At 37.1% G+C, this 18197-nt stretch overlaps 1 protein-coding gene across 3 annotated transcripts in view; it reads left to right on the top strand.

The window, feature by feature from the left end:
- CENPL (centromere protein L) overlaps positions 1 to 14436 on the top strand; it is a 17910-nt gene extending 3474 nt beyond the window's left edge. Inside the window, exons 2-6 of one of the 3 annotated variants that reach the window (XR_003794626.1) lie at positions 888 to 1064; positions 4682 to 4933; positions 10129 to 10671; positions 12662 to 12932; positions 14383 to 14436. Coding sequence is in view for 2 of the 3 variants with exons in the window: in XM_029230568.1 (XP_029086401.1) it covers positions 891 to 1064; positions 4682 to 4933; positions 10129 to 10671; positions 12662 to 12733 (1041 nt within the window). In the remaining variant the exon portion in view is untranslated. Of the gene's footprint in view, positions 1 to 774; positions 1065 to 4681; positions 4934 to 10128; positions 10672 to 12661; positions 13326 to 14382 lie in introns of those variants that run through there. The other 2 variants (XM_029230568.1, XM_029230569.1) reach the window with 2 other exon arrangements.
- Positions 14437 to 18197: the final 3761 nt, after the last annotated feature.

An 18197-nucleotide genomic window follows, 5' to 3' on the forward strand; every position in this document is an offset into this window, starting at 1 on the left:
CACACACACACACACACACACACACACACACACACACACACACACACTGCTTCCCAGAATGACACACACACGCACATACACACACACACACACTGCTTCCCAGAATGAGCCACTGATACAGACACAGACAGAAGTGTGTAACATAGGTATTCTGGGGGGAAAAAGGTTAACAAAACCCTACTATTTGAAAAGGTATCACATTCACACATGGTTTTAATGGAGGTGGAATGGAAAAAGAACCCTTGAGGTAGGGAATACAGTTGATACGCAAACACATGAAGACAAGGATGTGTTTATGTCTAGGAGAAGTAGGATAAGGACAAGCTGAATTATGAGTTGTGAATACCCAGCAGAAGAGTAGAATTTATCTCATCACTGTAAAGTTTTTTGCACAGGTGACTAATAATAAAGTACCATTTCTGAAAAATGGATTACCCTCAGATATGGAATGTTTAGTTGTGGTAATAAGACCTGGCTAAGGAAGTAGCTTTGGGAATGGATGGAGAGACTGAAGAAGGAAAAATTCAAAAGAATGTGCTTAATGATTGTATGTTAAAATATGAAAGTGGGAGACTACTTAAATAAATTTAAATTAACTTAGAAAATTGACAGGAATTTGAAAATGGACCAGCTAGCTTTTGGAAGGAGGACAGAAAGAGTTGAATTTAGTTTTGAACATAACTGTGTTTGAGCTATCTGTAAGATGTTCATAAAAATAGCCTATAGCCAATGAGAAATATAGGATTTGATTAAAAAGTCAAAATGGGGCAGGGAGTAGGAGGGAGAGAGAAAGAATTCCTTTATAGTAGATAGAGGAATCAGTGAAACTATGAGCATGAATTAACTTTTTACTGTTTAGAATTCTGGTTTTATTTCTTTTCATGTAGACCATGGATTCTTATGATGCACCAGAATCGACTCCTAGACAGTGTGCATCCTCAAGGCTTAAAGATTACTTTATAGGTGCCACCCCTCTGCAAAAACGATTAGAATCAGTCAGGAAGCAGACTTCATTTATCCCGACTCCACCTCGAAGGAAAATTCCCCAGTGTTCACAACTGCAGGTATGCTCTTTGTGTTCCTTTGTGTTACTAATAATTGAGAATGTCTGTGAATGAAACATTTCAATTATTGTTACTATTTATAGTATTTTTAGTATATTCTTACTCCCTGTGGTAATAAAACAAATGAGAAACAGCTATAACAATTATTCACACTATCAGTACCATATATATATATTTTTTTTCTCCTTGAGGTACGCGGGCCTCTCACTGCTGTGGCCTCTCCCGTTGCGGAGCACAGGCTCCAGACGCACAGGCTCAGCGGCCCAGCCGCTCCGTGGCATGTGGGATCCTCCTAGACTGGGGCACAAATCCGTGTCCCCTGCATCGGCAGGCGGACTCTCAACCACTGCGCCACCAGGGAAGCCCAGTACCATATGCTTTTCAACCTCTTTCTTTTTTTTTTTTTTAATTCTTTCTCTTTATTTACTAGTTTTCAAAATATGCTAGGGGTTGGTTTCCTAGCATTCTCCAATGGTGACAAAGTTTTTGTTTTTTTGGTTGGTTTTTTTTTTAACTTTTTATTTTATATTGGAGTATAGCCGATTAACAATGTTGTGATTGTTTCAGGCTGCCACATAACATTGAGCAGAGTTCCCTGTGCTATACAGTAGGTCCTTGTTGGTTATCCATTTTAAATATAGCAGTGGATACATGTCGATCCCAAACTCCCTAACTATCCCTTCCCCCCTGGGGAAGTTCCTTCTCTTAAGTCTGTGAGTCTGTTTCTGTTTTGTAAATAAGTTCATTTGTATCATTTCTTTTTAGATTCCGCATATAAGGGATATTGTATTTCTCTTTCTCTGACTTCATTTAGTGTGACATCCTCTAGTTCCGTCCTTAACCTCCTTTATTTGGGACGTTTCCACAATATTTCTTTGTCTTTTATAACATTGACATTTTTGAAGAATATGTTTCCTCCTCTTCCCTTTTTAAATAGAATATTCCTTATTTTGTATTTGTCTGATGTTTTCTCAAGATTAGATTGAAATTATGTATTGCTGGCTGGAATACTGTATAGGTCATGTTGTATCTTTTTGGGAAATAACATCTGGTAGCACATAGGTGATGTTAATTTTGATCATCTTGTCAACGTGTTGCCCAATAATTACTGCTTTATTCCCCCCTGCAACTAATAAGCGGTCTGTGGGGAGACACTTTAAGATAATACAAATATCCTGTGCCTCGTCAAAATTTTGCCTCACACTTAACATCCTTCATCCATTGATATTTTTTGCCTAATCCCATCTTTATGGTGATGGTTGACAAATAATAATTTTCCATCTCTATTTGCTCCATATTTACCAACCAGCCTTTGGCATTCTATTTTAGGCCCTTCTCATTTCTATTCCATTTATTTATCTATTTATCAGTACAGATTCGTGAATTCCTGTTTTTAAAATTTTTCTAATTACTTACTGAATTATTTTCATGTTTATATTGTTCTGGATTTGTCTGGTGGCAACATGCTCTGTTTTGATCATTCATAAAAAAACCCTGCGTGTTAACATTAGTAATTTGTAATTTTACTGAACTATGAAATAAAGCCCCAGTCAATACAAGCTTTTTTGTTGTTTTATAAATTTATTTAATTATTTATTTATGGCAGCGTTGGGTCTTTGTTGTTGTGCGAGGGCTTTCTCTAGTTGCAGAGAGCGGGGACTACCCTTCCTTGTTGCGGAGCACGGGCTCTAGGCGCATGGGCTTCAGTAGTTGTGGCTCCAGGGCTCTAGGCACTCGAGCTTCAGTAGTTCTGGCTCGAGGGCTCTAGACCACAGGCTCAGTAGTTGTGGTACACGGGATTAGTTGCTTCACGGCAAGTGGGATCTTCCCAGACCAGGGCTCGAACCTGTGTCCCCTGCATTGGCAGGTGGATTCTTAACCATTGCACCACTAGGGAAGTGCCGTCAATACAAGTTTGATGGATGCTTTTGAGTCACTTAGCAAGGAACCTGGCTGATCAGTCACCCATACCTTCCTTTTAACTTTTTCTTGTCTGTGTTGTGGGTCTAGTATCTTTTGGCATATGAGAAAAGTTTTGCTTTTTTGTGAAACCTTCTTTAAAGAAAAATTACTAGGGCTTCCCTGGTGGTGCAGTGGTTAAGAATCCGCCTGCCAATGCAGGGGACACGGGTTCAAGCCCTGGTCCGGGAAGATCCCACATGCCGTGGAGCAACTAAGCCCGTGCGCCACAACTACAGAGCCTGAGCTCTAGAGCCTGCGAGCCACAACTACTGAAGCCCATACGCCTAGAGCCTGTGCTCAGCAACAAGAGAAGCCACCGCAACGGGAAGCCCGCACACCACAACGAAGAGTAGCCCCCACTCACCCCAACTAGAGAAAGCCCGCATGCAGCAACAAAGACCCAACACAGCTGAAAATAAAATGTAAATAAAATAAATAATTAAAAAAAAAAAAGAAAAATTACTAGTCCTGCTAATGAAAGTTATGGTTCTTAACCAGAAAGCAGAGATTGTATATAAATTAAAGACTGGAAAAATAAAAAAACAAACATTGCAACAGTAAAAAAAAAAAAAAAGACTGAAATGTCCAGTTCAGTGTTTCCTTTTCTCTATGATACAAATAATTTTGCCAGATCTTTTTTTTCTTGGCCGTACCACGCGTCCTAAGGGATCTTAGTTCCCAACCAGGGACTGAACCCGGGCAATGGCAGTGAAAGCGCCAAGTCCTAACCATTGGACCCCCCTTTTTTTCCCCCAAATCTTTTGATAGTAATAAAAAAAGTTTACAACTTTTCCATGAGTACTCTAGTCAGAACAAATATTTTTGTCAAGTGGACAACTGTGGTGAAAGTTCCAAAAGATATTTGGGACTGTGGAAGTATGGATTCTATAGAAAAATTCAATTCAGGATAAAACTAGGAGCCTATGTGGGGGTGTATGTGAAGACCCTCAGTACTGCCATAGTGCCAATACAAATGAAGTATTTTGTTTTTAGTGGTCCCTGTGATTCTAATAGAGCCTAGCCAAAATACTCCCATGTATCTTTTTATTTAATCTACTGAATTAGAGTGATGGAGTGAATTTACTGCCAAACAATTTTAGAAATTACTTAATTAAAACCAATGAAATTAGATGCTCCAGTGGTGACTATTTTTAAACTCTATAATTTGAAGTTTCTAAAAGTATTTAACTGTTCATCCAATAAATATTTATTAAACAGCTGTTCTAGATGACATTGTTCTAGGTGCTAGAGATACAGTAGTGAATAAAATAGGGAAAATTCCTGTTCTCATCAAACTCATACTCTAGTAGTGAAGACAGTAAAAATCAGGCAAGTACCTAATGTGAGACAGTAATAAGTGCTATGAAAAAAATAAAGCATGTTAAGGAGATATAGAGTGACAAAGCTGGAATGGGTGCAGGTGCTACTTTAGATAGGGTGGCCTCTTGAGTGACATTTGGGCAGAGACCTGAATGAAGGAAAGGAACATGCCATGTGAACACCCTGGGAAGAACATTCCAAAGGGAAAGTACAGCAGATGCTAAGATCAGGTACCCAGTAATGGCTTTGTTTTAAATATTTAAGATACTGTGATTAAGTTCTTAGTTACTCATGTTTCCTAATTCTTAAACTTCCTTTGTCTTGATTTTTTTTAGGAAGATGTTGATCCTCAAAAGTTTGCATTCCTTCTGCATAAACAATGGACTTTATATAGTTTAACTCCCTTATATAAATTCTCCTATACTAATTTCAAAGAGTATTCTAAACTTCTGAATGCATTTATTGCTGCTGAAAAGCAAAAAGGACTTGCTGTGGAAGTGGGAGATGACTTCAACATCAAAGTGATTTTCTCTACTCTCCTGGGAATGAAAGGAACACAGAGAGACCCTGAAGCATTTCTTGTCCAGGTATATCATATAAGCAGTACTTGCTTCCTAGGAGAAAAGAATGTGCATTGTCTTGGTTTAGAAATTGTGATATTTTCTTACTGTTTTTAAAATTCTTAAGCTTGTGATTTATAACCTATTTTATGTCTTGTTTGACCAAATTATAGTAATTAGATATGACCAACTTAAAAAAAAGTTTTTTTCCTTTTACAATATAATTATGTTTATCTTAGAAAACTTGGAAAATACATGAAAGTACAAAGAAAGGGAGAAGTTTGAGCTGCAAAGAAGTTGGGATTCTTCTCCTGGAGCTGAGTAAAACCTACCCCTATCTAGGGCTCCTTCCTCCTTTCCTTCCTTCCTTCTTTCCTCCCTTCCTTCCTTCCTTCTTTCCTTCTGAGGTTCTTGGCAGGCGAACCTCTGCTCTTTGTGGGCCCACAGATCTTCTACTTACACAACCCCAAAGACTTGTAGGCTTGAGGAAGTGAGGCTCCATCTGTTTGTGGAAATTTCTCTCAGTAAACTAGTGCATGGTGATGACTCCAGAGTTTCATCCATAGTCAATAATGGAAAATTCGAAGACTTATGACTCTTTTCAACATGAACTTCAGGATTATATTAGAAAGCAAAGAGTCAGAGGATTACAACCAGAGGTTTGCTTTAGAAAGGAGACAGAAGACTCTGTGTACAGAGAAAAGGACCACACTGCACCCAGACCTCCAATGCTGGAGCAGAGATTCCCCTTCAGGAGGCCCCACAAGTCCCCCAGTTCCTACAAAAGGCCGAAAACAGTGGAAAGCCACTTAACCCACACTGTCCAATATTCATCACTTCCGGCAAAGACTGGAACCTGTAAATCACTGTCAGAAAAAACATGACCGTTTCTTCAATAACCGGTGGTTTCCAAGCCCACCTGTGCAAGGAATGGCCACTGGCCCCCACACAGCACAACACAGAGAAGAGGCCAGCTGCTTCTCAGAGGACCACACCAGTGTCCATCAGGCAGGAGATCAAGACGGAGGCTGGACGGGAAGGTCCAGGGAGGAGGAGGACATGGCGATGAGGAGCAGGTATCGTGGAAGAGGACGCACCACAGGGATGAAGAGGATGAAGATTCCCACAAAGAGAACAGGAGGAAGGCCAAAGTGGCGCCAGGAAGCACAGAGAAGTCCAAGTACAGAAAGAGCACCCATGATTGGGACAGCATGAAGGAGGGAAGAAGGTCCAGTAGAGAGAAGAAGCATCCTGGCAAACATAGCACCCAGGAGTGGGACTTGTGGGATGAAGCTATCCTCGGTGGTTGTTACTGATGCTGGAGATTTGGGACCTGGATATTAAATGATATGGATCCATTGGAAAGGCTGGATTAAATGGTATTGAAGCAATTCATTAGCCATACTTCAAAGAAAATAAAATTAGATCCCCACCTATATCAGACTCTGTTCAAATATAAAAACCCAGTTGGTTTAAAGATGTCAATTTAAAACCCAAATAGAAAAGTATTAGAAGTAAATATAGGAAAATTGTTTTCAATCTTGGAACATGAACGGCTTTCCTGAACAAGACGTTTTAGCCAGGGGCCATAAAAGAAGAAAAAATAATACATGTATTTGCAAAAACACTTAAACTCTGCATGTAACAGAAGATTTTGTTGTACATTTTCTTAAAAACAGAAATAAAAAGCTATGCATTGTGCATATGCATTGAGCAGCTCCAGAAAGATACACGAAACACTGGTAACTGGGCTCTGGGGGCAAGAACTGAGTTGGGGGAGGCGGGTAGACAGAGGTAGCTGATAGACTAACTTTTCAGAGTGTACATTTCTATTTGAATTTTGTACTATATGAGACTACTACCTTTCCAATAAATAAATATTTTAAAGGTTAAAAAAAAACAAACAAAAAACAAAGAAAGTTAAAAACCACAGTTTAACATTTTGGTATACATCTATTTGTCAGTAGACAGTCTGAATAGGCCTAGTCCTATTAGAGAAATTGAATCAATAATTAATAACCTTCCAAAACAGAAAGCAACAGATCCAGATGGGTTCACTAGTGAATTCCACCAAACGTTTAGGGAAGAAATTATACCAGTTCTCTACAATTTCTTTCAGAGATAGAAGCAGAGGGAATACTTCCTAATTCATCCTATGAGCCCAGTATTACCCTAATACCAAAACTAGACAAAGACATTATAAGAAAATTACAGACTCCATCATGAATCTAGATATATCTATTTGGCTGTCTGTATCTATTAAAATTGTGATCATATTGCCCATACTTGTGCATTATGTCTTTTTTTTACTAATAATCAGTGCTGTAGATAGTTACTCATGTCATTTTGAGTAACTAAATGTAAATGTAAATTTTACGTTTTTGTAAATTTATCTGTGTAATTCTATGGTTTTTAGTGGGATTAAAATCCTAGAAGTAGAATTTTAGCAAAGAAGTAACATCGTTACATATTGTGATATATCATACCAAGTTACTCTCAGAAATGTAACATTTTACATTCCTTACTATATGTAGTATATAAAAGTAATATGACTGTCCTTTGATTTATTAAGAAACCAGATTTATTATTTATGCCTGCTCCTTCTGTTTCTGCTAAATTAACTCATTTTAGTCATTGATAAATTAAATGCTGAAACAGTTGAAATTTTGTTTATTTGTATAGATCAGGGGTTAGCAAACTATGGCCTGCTGCTTGGCTTTGTAAATAACGTTTTATTGGAATAAAGCCCCTTTCATTTGTTTACATATCGTCTATGACTGTTTTTGTATTACAACAGCAGAGTTGTAGTTGCTACAGAGACCACATGGCTTGCAAAGCCTAAAATATTTACTATCTGGCCTTCTGCAGAAAAGGTTTGCTGACCCCTGGTATAGATCATAGTATTGGCAAGGATCTCAGGATTACTGGGATTAGGTTCAGCTGCATATAACAGAAAGTCTAAATAACAGTGACAATAGAGGTTTACTTGTCTTCCAAAAAAGTGTCCAAAGGTAAGCTTTTCCAGGCTGGTAAATGCTTCATGAAATTATTAATAATCTAAGCTCCTTCTGTCCTCCCTATCATCCTTGGTGCACGGCTTCCCTCCTATGGTCACACTATAATCTAAATTGGCTCCTGGAGCTCTAAATACTATATGTAAGTTCAAGGCAAGTAGTAGGAGGAAGATGGGAAAGTCAGACAGGATGCCTGCCGCTGAGTAAACCTTTAACGAGACTTGCTGACACCCAACAGATACTTCTCTTTATATCCCAGATGGAAGGAAGAGTAGAAAAAATTTTTAGTGGGTACTTTGCCACCTCAAGTGAAAGCACTGTTTTACTGTGGAAGGAAAAATAGATACTGGGTAGATAATTAGCAGTCTCTGTCAAGTTGAAGCAGTTGATGCCCAAAGAAGTTACATGGTTTGCCTGTTATCAGGCAAGCAAATGTTCTTGTGAGGAATAGAAATAACCTCTTGAATTCCTAGTATAGTGTCCTAATAGTTTTCTAATTAAATCTCATTTCTTGCCAGGGTTACAGGACTTATAGGTTATAAAAACGTGATAGACATAATACATCTGGCTTTAAGGTATTTGAAAGTCTCATAACTTCTTGAACAAGGAGAAAAATGGCAAAAATAATTGTTCAAATGATCATCTCTAAAGGGATATAATATAGGGCTGTGATCTTCACCTTGTCCTGGTCAAACTTTAATTAAAACTTCTATTAATATCTGGAAGGTATGTTTGTTATATAATTTACAAATTTAAAGTTTGAGGGGTTAGTCAATCTGCTAGAAAATATAATCAAGATTCTAAAAGATCTGAATGGATTGACACAGTGGGCCAAATTGAAAGAGATTAATATTTTAATAGGAATAAGTTTACTGCCTCAGTGTAAGTTGGGGGGGATTTACCTATTAATAGCAAAAATGAGTATGTAGAGCTAATTTATGTAAAGCTGTCAACTAAACCAGAAAACTACTATTAAGATTATATTAGTAGGAGTATAATCTAGGTTAAAGGTGGTGACAGTCCTGTAATCAGACCTTTTTGAAGTAATTATGTTCACTTATGAATGACTCCTTTGCCAAAGAATTTCAGAGAAGAGTGTCCAGATAGTGTGAGCACTTGAATGTATGTCATAGAAGGAATGGTTGAAGAAACTGGAGATGTTGACTGTAGCAGTATATATGACAAGGATCATCAAATATTTGAAGGGCTTTTTCTGTAGAAGAGAGATTAGATTAGATTTCATCTACATGCACATAAGGAAGAAAGTAGGACCAGTGGTTGGAAACTGTAGGGCCTAACATATGAAAGAACATTTTAAGTGGATAGACAGAGCTCCCTTAGGAAATAGTGACGTCTTCCTCAGTGGAATAATTCAAGCACATTGGATTCGGTGACCTTTTACAGTCCCTTCTAAAGGTTTTAAAAAAAAAAATTTATTTATTTTTGGCTGCGTTGGGTCTTTGTTGCTGCGCGTGGGCTTTCTCTAGTTTCGGTGAGCGGGGGCTACCCTTCATTGCGGTGCACGGGCTTCGTATTGCAGTGGCTTCTCTTGTTGCAGAGCTCTGGCTCTAGGCGCGCGGGCTTCAGTAGTTGTGGCTTGTGGGCTCTAGAGTGCAGGCTCAGTAGTTTTGGCGCATGGGCCTAGTTGTTCCATAGCATGTGGTATCTTCCCGGATCAGCGCTTGAACCCGTGTTCCCTGCATTGGCAGGCAGATTCTTAACCACTGTGCCACCAGGGAAGTTCCCTTCTAAAGTTGAGATTTTTGTTTTCCAATTTTTTAAAGTCTTTATTGAATTTGTTTTATGTTTTGGGTTTTTTTGGCCAGGAGGCATGTGGGATCTTAGCTCCCTGACCAGGGATCAAACCTGCACCCCCTGCATTGGAAGACGAAGTTAAAGTTGAGATTTTGAGACTTTTTTTTTCAGGGTACTGTACCTGGTTATACCATATTGACACCCCTTTTTGCATTTTGGTTGCACCAAGATCTTGCCATATACCATGTCTGTCCTAATAAAGAGTATTAGGAGAAAGGTCAGTTAACTTGATACACCCTAATAATGATCAGGGAGACTATTACCTCTGTGGTTTTTGGCAGGTAATACTACATATCTTCTTATTTTTAAATGTACTAATTAATGCTGAGAAGATGCACTTTAGGAGTAGATGTACTTTTGAATTTAATGAACCCGTTTGATTTTTCTTCATAGATTCTGTCAAAATCTCAATTGCCATCTGAGCACAGAGAAGGTAAAGTGTTGTGGACTGGTTGGTTCTGCTGTATATTTGGAGACAGTCTTCTGGAGACTGTTTCAGAAGATTTCACCTGTCTACCCTTATTCCTTGCAAATGGTGCAGAGACTAATACAGCCATAATTGGAACCTGGTTTCAGAAAACTTTTGACTGTTATTTCCGTCCCTTAGCAATCAATGCGTTTAATCTTTCTTGGATGGCTGCTATGTGGACTGCATGCAAAATGGACCATTATATGGCTACTACTGAGTTTCTTTGGTCTGTACCCTGTAGCCCTCAAAGTCTGGATATTTCTTATGCCATACATCCAGAAGATGCAAAAGCTTTGTGGGACAGTGTTCACAAAACACCTGGGGAAGTTACCCAGGAGGAAGTTGACTTATTCATGGACTGCCTGTATTCACATTTCCATAGGCATTTCAAAATTCATTTATCAGCCACAAGATTGGTTCGTGTTTCAACATCTGTAGCTTCAGCACATACTGATGGAAAAATAAAGGTTAGTTTGAGCAAATCTAGTTAAGTAATTTTTCCTTATTGTTGCATAGTTTTCAAAATGTATGGCAATTGAATTTTCCATATTGAAGAAACACTTTGGGATGTCTGCCAGTTGACGACAATAGAGAGATTTTATTTTATGCTTTATAAATGGTTTACTAAAAAGTCTTAAGCCTTCTATATGCAGCTTTATAGTGGAAGGATACTATACACTGTGTGCCCATAGACTTTGGTAATAATATGACTTATTCTGTAGTAACTTTGAAATTTTCAGAATTTTCTTGTCAACTTTGAAATAATTATCAGAGTAACAGGATTTTGTGTGTTAGATAAGAAACTTATAGTAGAAACACAGAACTAAAATATCATCTTTATATTTTAGGCTTTTCTATCCCTACTGGGAAAGAAATAATAGAGACATTGTTTTAGTGTATATGAAGGCCTTATTAGAGAACGTATCAGAAATAAACTGAGAAAAAAAAAAGAAAAAAACTGAGAGTAGGCACCTAAATATATTTAAGTGTATTATATTAATATATTTAAAATATATTAAAATACAGCCACAATAAACACTCGTGAATATTGGTCTTGTCACTGTGCTAGGAGTTTAACATACTTTAACTCTAATCTTTAGAGCAACCCTTTAGTTAGGTGTTTCTATCTACATTTATTTTATTTTTAAAACAAGGAAGCTGAAGCCAAGATAGATTTAAGTGACACACGCAAGATAGCTTAGTAAGAGGAAGAGTCAAGATTTAAACACTTAATCTCATAGGTTCCAAGAAGTTCATACTCTATCTTATAAGCACTACTTTAATGCTTTTCAGACTGGAGGTCACAATGCAGCAGTAGGTTAGGAAGTAATTTGATGGGAAGAAACCAGCTTTAAAAAACAAAAGAAAAATAGAGTGGAAAATATAAAAATGAGAATATATAACATATACTAAGGATATACATTTGCTTGTACTGAGTCATGATGTTAAATTTATTTCTTACTATGGTTCACAGTAATAAATTTGAAATATTATATACTATTCCATCTTACTTTGACATTATAAAGAAATAAATTTACATTTTAGCACCTCAGAATTCAATTTCATGAAGTCCTTATATTTTAAAATTTTATTTCCATATTCTCACATTCTATTAATAAACTACATTTTAAAACTATTTTATATAATTGTTCTTATCCATGTATGAATGTAAGCGTGGCCCTGTTTTATCTGGTCTATTCTAAGGGCCTCTCGTAAGGATCTAAGACAGTAACCGTGGCTCCTAGGTTCAAATAATGCCATGACGAAGCTAACATTTATCAAGCACTAACTGTGCCAAGCATTATTAAGCATTTACACATATTGTCCCATTTAGTTTTCACAACAACCTATTTGCATAGGTTGTAAAGAGGAAATTGTGGCACAGAGGATAAGTAGGCTCCTTCAAGATCACACACCTAATAAGTGGAGTTGGAATTTAAACCCAGTCATCTGACTCAAAAGCTTATGCTTTTAACTGCAACACTGTACTGCCTCTCAAAAGTTTGAAATTAAGGTATTAACCAGGTTTCTGCCTCTGCTTAGTTTCTACAAGACACTTTGGCATCATATATCCCTTTGAGAAGAAGGAAGGTATGGAACTCTTTCTAGAAAATGTAGACACTCAATTTGCATATAAGTCTAAGGGGTTCATAGATACTCCTTCCCCCTTCTCTTTAGGCAGATAGTTATCTTATCCATGGAAGCCAGGATAAATAAGAGCCCTAGTCTAATTCCATCTAAGCAACATTGACTAATAGTTGCAAATTTATTAAAGTCAGGTCATCTTTATTAAGTAAAGTTTATTTGACTTAGAACAGCAATGGTTTGGGTTTATATTCATAGCTTAGCTTGTAGATATGGAATTTAAAATAAGCCTGGAATATTTATCAAATATCAAACTGCTTTGCTATAAGTAATTGTATTTTAATTTTAAATGTCTTTTTTTTTTTTTTTCAGATTTTGTGTCATAAATACCTTATTGGAGTGTTGGCATATTTGACAGAACTGGCAGTTTTTCAAATTGAGTGAGGCCTTGTGGGGACTATAAGTTATGGATTATATACCTTTTTCTCACTGACTATCTGCCTAATTGCTATGCTGAGGGGGACTGCAGGAGAAATGGGCATCTGTGCATCTGTTTTCCTCGCAGTGCCTTGGAGTTACCCAGATGAAAGCCAAGAAGGATCTAGAAGAACAAAGAAGGTGGTAGTGGATGAACCACAGCCAGGTGCTCGTGTAATATAGTCCTGGTCATCTGGGATGCCAGTCTGTAGAATATGCCGAGTTATTAATTTGTTGGCCATCTTTCTAAAAAATATATAATGTTTTATTATGTCAAAATTTTTAGGATTCAAATGAGATACCTCTAATATTGAATATTTCTGATTTGCATCTTTAAAACCTTTAATCCCTAATTTTAAGCATTTTAGACTTGTATTCAGAGAGAATTTCTACGTTCTATAGACATTTTCCTAGCATCATTTTGCTGTAGAGAACCAGCAATCAAAATCCTCCCCAAAGGAAACTAAAGTTACTATACATTTTTTAAGCCACTAATATGCTTCTGTTTTTAATGCTGTTTAATTCTTATTGCAGTGTTGAATTAAATATTCACTTTTAAAAGGAAGCCTTGTGTTTATCAGTGTTTTGGTGACAGATCTTTAATAAATATCTCAGGAATGGGAAGTCATAGGCTTTTTCTCTAGCACAAAGGTTACTCAACAACTATATGGAATCATACAAATCGTAGAGTTGAAAGACAGCTGTGAATCTTTTTTGACGGCAGGAATTATATTATGTAATTTTCATGTCCCTAATTTTGTTTTAGCACAGTGCTTGCTAAATATCTGTAGATTAAGTGAATTAATTTAAACCAACTCTTACATTTTGCAGATGAAAACTACAAAATTGCACAACTTAGATGTGCACAAGATGTTATATCTAAAACTCTTCTTTTTACTCACCGAGCAGAGGAGGATTTTGTTTTACTTTAGAAACAATGTTTTTTAAAATCTTCTTTGAAAGAAAATAACTATAATAGGCTGTGATTCAAAAACAAGGACTAACTTCTGGAATGGAGTATTATTTCACATATACTAGGCACAGCAGAAGTAGTGAAAAAGCATGGGCTTTGGAATCAGCCATTGGAATGGACATTCATTGTCCTTTGGAATCAGACATTCATTCATTCAACTAAAATTAAGCTCCCACTGTCTACTCAGAATTGTATTGGGTAAAAAGAGATATAGTAGTGAAGATAAAAAAGATCCTTGTCTTGTGGAAATTATATTCTAGTAGAGGAAGGCAAAAGATAAATAATTTCAGATGGAGATAAATGCTATAAATAAGGCAGTGCAGTATGAAAAAGGGTGACTGGGATAGTGCCTGCTTTATATACAGTTGTCAAAGAAGGTCTCTGAGGAAGTGACATTTGAGCTGAGTCCTGAATGATGAGAGGGAACCAGCTGTTTGAAGATCTGAGGAAGCATGTGCTAGGCAGGTGAAACTGCAAGAGCAAAGGCCTTGAGATAGGTAAGAGCAAGCTCTTATTTGAAGAGTAAAGGAAGTCTGTGTGGCTGGAGCATCGTAAGGGTGGAGTAGTATGAGATGAAACTAAAGAGACTGTGCAGGGACTTCCCTCATGGTCCAGTGGCTGAGACTCTGTGCTTCCATTGCAGGGTCGTGGGTTCGATCCCTGGTGAGGGAACGAAGATCCCACATGCCATGTGGCCAAAATAATAGTAAGTAAATAAATAAAATTAAATTTAAAAAAAAAGACTGTGCAGCAGAGACTTCTTCCATCGTGATAAGTCTCCCAATTTCTGGCTGGGCATGTGGTTGCCCAGAATAAAGATGACATTTTCTAGCATTTCTCATAGGTAGGTACAGTCATATGACTAAGTTCTGACCCAATGGCATAAAAATGCCAGTGTCATGTAGAGCTTCTAGGAATCTTGTTAATAAACAGTAGGCCTGTACCCCTTGCCCTTATTCTTCTTCCAATTTTGCTGTTTGGAACACATAAAATGACTGGTACTCTAGTTGCTCTTTTAGGTCACTGGGATAAGGGTCAGGTCCTAGGGACAGCAGAGCATGGCCTGGAAGGAGTTTGTGCCCTGAGGACTTCTTGAAGCTGAACTCCAGTGCCAACCGGGATGTTCTTCCTCCAGACTTACGTATCAGAGATGTAAACTTCTGTCTTGTTTAAGCTATTGTTACTTTGGTTCTCTTGCTCATAGTCAAACCTAATGCTAACTGATACAGAGAGGAAGAATCCACATCATCTGAGTTTTTACAGGTACTATGAAGAGACTGGATTTTATTCTAAATGCAATGGGGAACAACTGAAGTTTTATGCAGAAGAGTTATATGATCCAATTTGTGTCTTACAAGATTTTATAAGATATGATGGAGAATGAGTTGTAGGTGGACAAGAGTGGAAAAGGGAAAACAGGTAAAATGTTGTTAGAAATGGTACAACCTCATGGAGAAGTTAGCAATATCTAACAAAATTATGTGTGATTTACCCTTTGACTAGTAATCCCACTTCTGGGATTCTATCCCCAAAATTCACTAGCAAAAATATAAAATGAAGCAGAAACGAGGCTATTTATTCCAACAGTATTTGTAATAGCAAGACTAAAAACAATCCAAATGCTCATCAGAGAGGGATTGGTTGAATAAATTATGGTATAGCTGCACAGTGAACTACTACTGTGTAATTATAAAAGGGTTTGAGGAAGATATATAATATTGCCATGGAGTTCTCTCTAGGATATATTGTTATGTGAAAGAGCAAGATGAGGATAGAGTGTATAGTATGCTATCTTTTATGGAAGGAATGGGGGTGGAATATGAGTATGTGTGTATATTTCCCTACAAAAACAATGGAAGGATAAACCAAAAACTAGTAAAAGTGATTGCTAATGGAATGATGGGAACCAACTGCGTAGAGGGGACAGAATGAAAGTTAGGACTCATCTGAATGTTCCTTGTTTATAGTTTGGAACCATATAAATGTTTTATGTAATTATGAAACAAAATTAGATCAAAAAGAAAAAGCAATCCTTAAAAACTGAAAACAAATGAACCTAACTATATTACGTTCAGACCATAATCACACAAAGAATCGTTTTTAGTATCTCTAAATCCTTGTATTTTGACTGTATATCATCAGTGGGCTATATCCTAGGAAAAGAAGAGCAGCAAAGGAATCTTAAATTGCATTGAGTTATCTTATTTTTAATAATATTGGTATTGTTATTTTACCACTTTTCATAACAGGATAAAATACATGTGACTATAACAATGTTAGAAACCAAGATTTCTAACATTGTAAGAGAAAAAAATATACAATTATAAAATCAAGTAAGTTAAGTAGAAACTCTGTAATATTAACTTTGAATTGGAAATATCGGAATGAACTCATTTATTTTTGAAATGCAAATTTTAATTTTGATGAAGCCCAATCTGTCAAATTTTTCCTTTTGTTTCTTGTACTTTGGGTGTTGTATCTAAGAAATCATTGCTTAGTTCAAGATCCCGAAGATTTACTCCTGTGTTTTCTTCTAAGCATTTTATAATTTTAGCTCTTAAATTTAGATCTGTAATCCATTTTGAGTTCATTTTTATGTATGGTGTGAGGTAAGCATTCAGATTCATCATTTTGCATACAGATATTCATTTGTTCCAGCATCATTTACTGAAAAGGCTATCTTTTTCCCATTGAATTGTCTGTTACCTTTCTTAAAAATCAGTGGCCACAGATGTTTGGGTTTATTTCTGGACTCAATTCTATTTCATTGATCTAAATGTCAGTCCTTATACCAGTACCACACTGTCTTGATTACTGTAGCTTTGTACTGTGTTTTGAAATCAGGAAGGTGAGTCTTTCAGCTTTGTCCTTTTTTCAAGGTTGTTTTGACTCTTCTTGATTTTTTGCATTTTCATAAGAATTTTAGGATCAGTTGGTCAATCTTTGTAAAAAAGCTGGGATTTTGATAGTGATTGCCTTGAATCTGTAGATCAATTTAGAGAGTATTGCCCTCATAATGATATTAAGTCTTCCAATCTATGAATGTGTGATATCTTTCCATTTATTTAAATCTTTCAAAATTTTCTTCAACAATGTTTTATTGTTTTCAGTGTCCAAGTTTTGCACTTTCTTTTAAGTTTATTTCTAAATTGTTTTTTATGCTATTGAGAATGGAATTGTTTCCTTAATTTCATTTTTGGATTGTTTGTTGCTAGTGTATAGAAATATAATTGATATTGTATATTGCTCTTGTATCCTATCATCTTGCTGAACTTGTTTATTCTAGTAGCTTTTTCAGTGAATGCTGTCAGATATTCTATATGTAAGATTCATGCCATTGAAAAAAGACAGTTTTACTTCTTAATTTCAATCTGGATGCCTTTTAGTTCTTTTTCTTGCCAAATCGCCATGGCTAGAATTGCCAGTTCAATGGCCGGTAGAGGTAGTGAGAATGTACAGTCTTATCTTGCACTTGATCTTAGTGGGAAAGTATATTTCACCATTAAATATGCTGTTAGCTGTAGGATTTTCATAGATGTCCTTTATAAGGTTAAAGATGTTCTTTTCTATTCCTAATTTGTTGAAGGTTTTTTTTTTTTTGCGGTACGCGGGCTTCTCACTGTTGTGGCCTCTCCCATTGCGGAGCACAGGCTCCGGATGCGCAGGCTCAGTGGCCATGGCTCACGGGCCCAGCCGCTCCGCAGCATGTGGGATCCTCCTGGACCAGGGCACGAACCCATGTCCCCTGCACCGGCAGGTGGACTCTCAACCACTGTGCCAACAGGGAAGCCCAGTTGAAGGTTTTTTTTGGTTTTGTTTTTCTTTTCTTTTTTCGCCGCACAGCTTGTGGATTCTTAGTTCCCTGAGCAGGGGTTGAACCCAGGCCCTGGCAGTGAAAGTGTTGAGTCCTAACCACTGGACCGCCAGGGAACTCTCCTGAAGGTTTTTATTATGAATAGATGTTGGATCTTGTTAAATTATTTTTCTGCGTCTATTGGGATGATTCATGTTTTTTTTTTTTTTTTTTTTTACTTAAAACCACACCTTTCACTTCTGGCTTCTGCACATAAGAAGCTTGGAAGTCGCCACTCTGTCCTAACAGGTAAAGAGATCAACAGATGGAAAAATCAACTATTCTTGGGTCTGTAAGAAAGGGGAGGACACAGAACAAACTGCTGCCTCCATGATTGGAGAGACAAACAGGCCAATATGGGGAATCATGGCTTACAGGAGCAGTGGCTCATGAGCAGAAACCACTGCAGGAACCAGTGCCAGGGTTGGAAAACATGAATTACAGTTGATGAATTGCTGGAGGCTCAGTGTGGATAAACCTGAGAATTAAAAACTCCAGGGGAACCTGGTCATAGGGGAGCCCTCACATTATTGTGAGATTTACCTCCAGGAGCTCAACCAGGTTCTTACAGTAAATATCAGAGAAAAATTCTCATGCTTCTGGTA

Source organism: Monodon monoceros, unplaced genomic scaffold, assembly GCF_005190385.1.
Source record: "Monodon monoceros isolate NGI ecotype Baffin Bay Population unplaced genomic scaffold, NGI_Narwhal_1 Super_Scaffold_18, whole genome shotgun sequence".
Lineage (NCBI taxonomy): Eukaryota > Metazoa > Chordata > Mammalia > Artiodactyla > Monodontidae > Monodon > Monodon monoceros.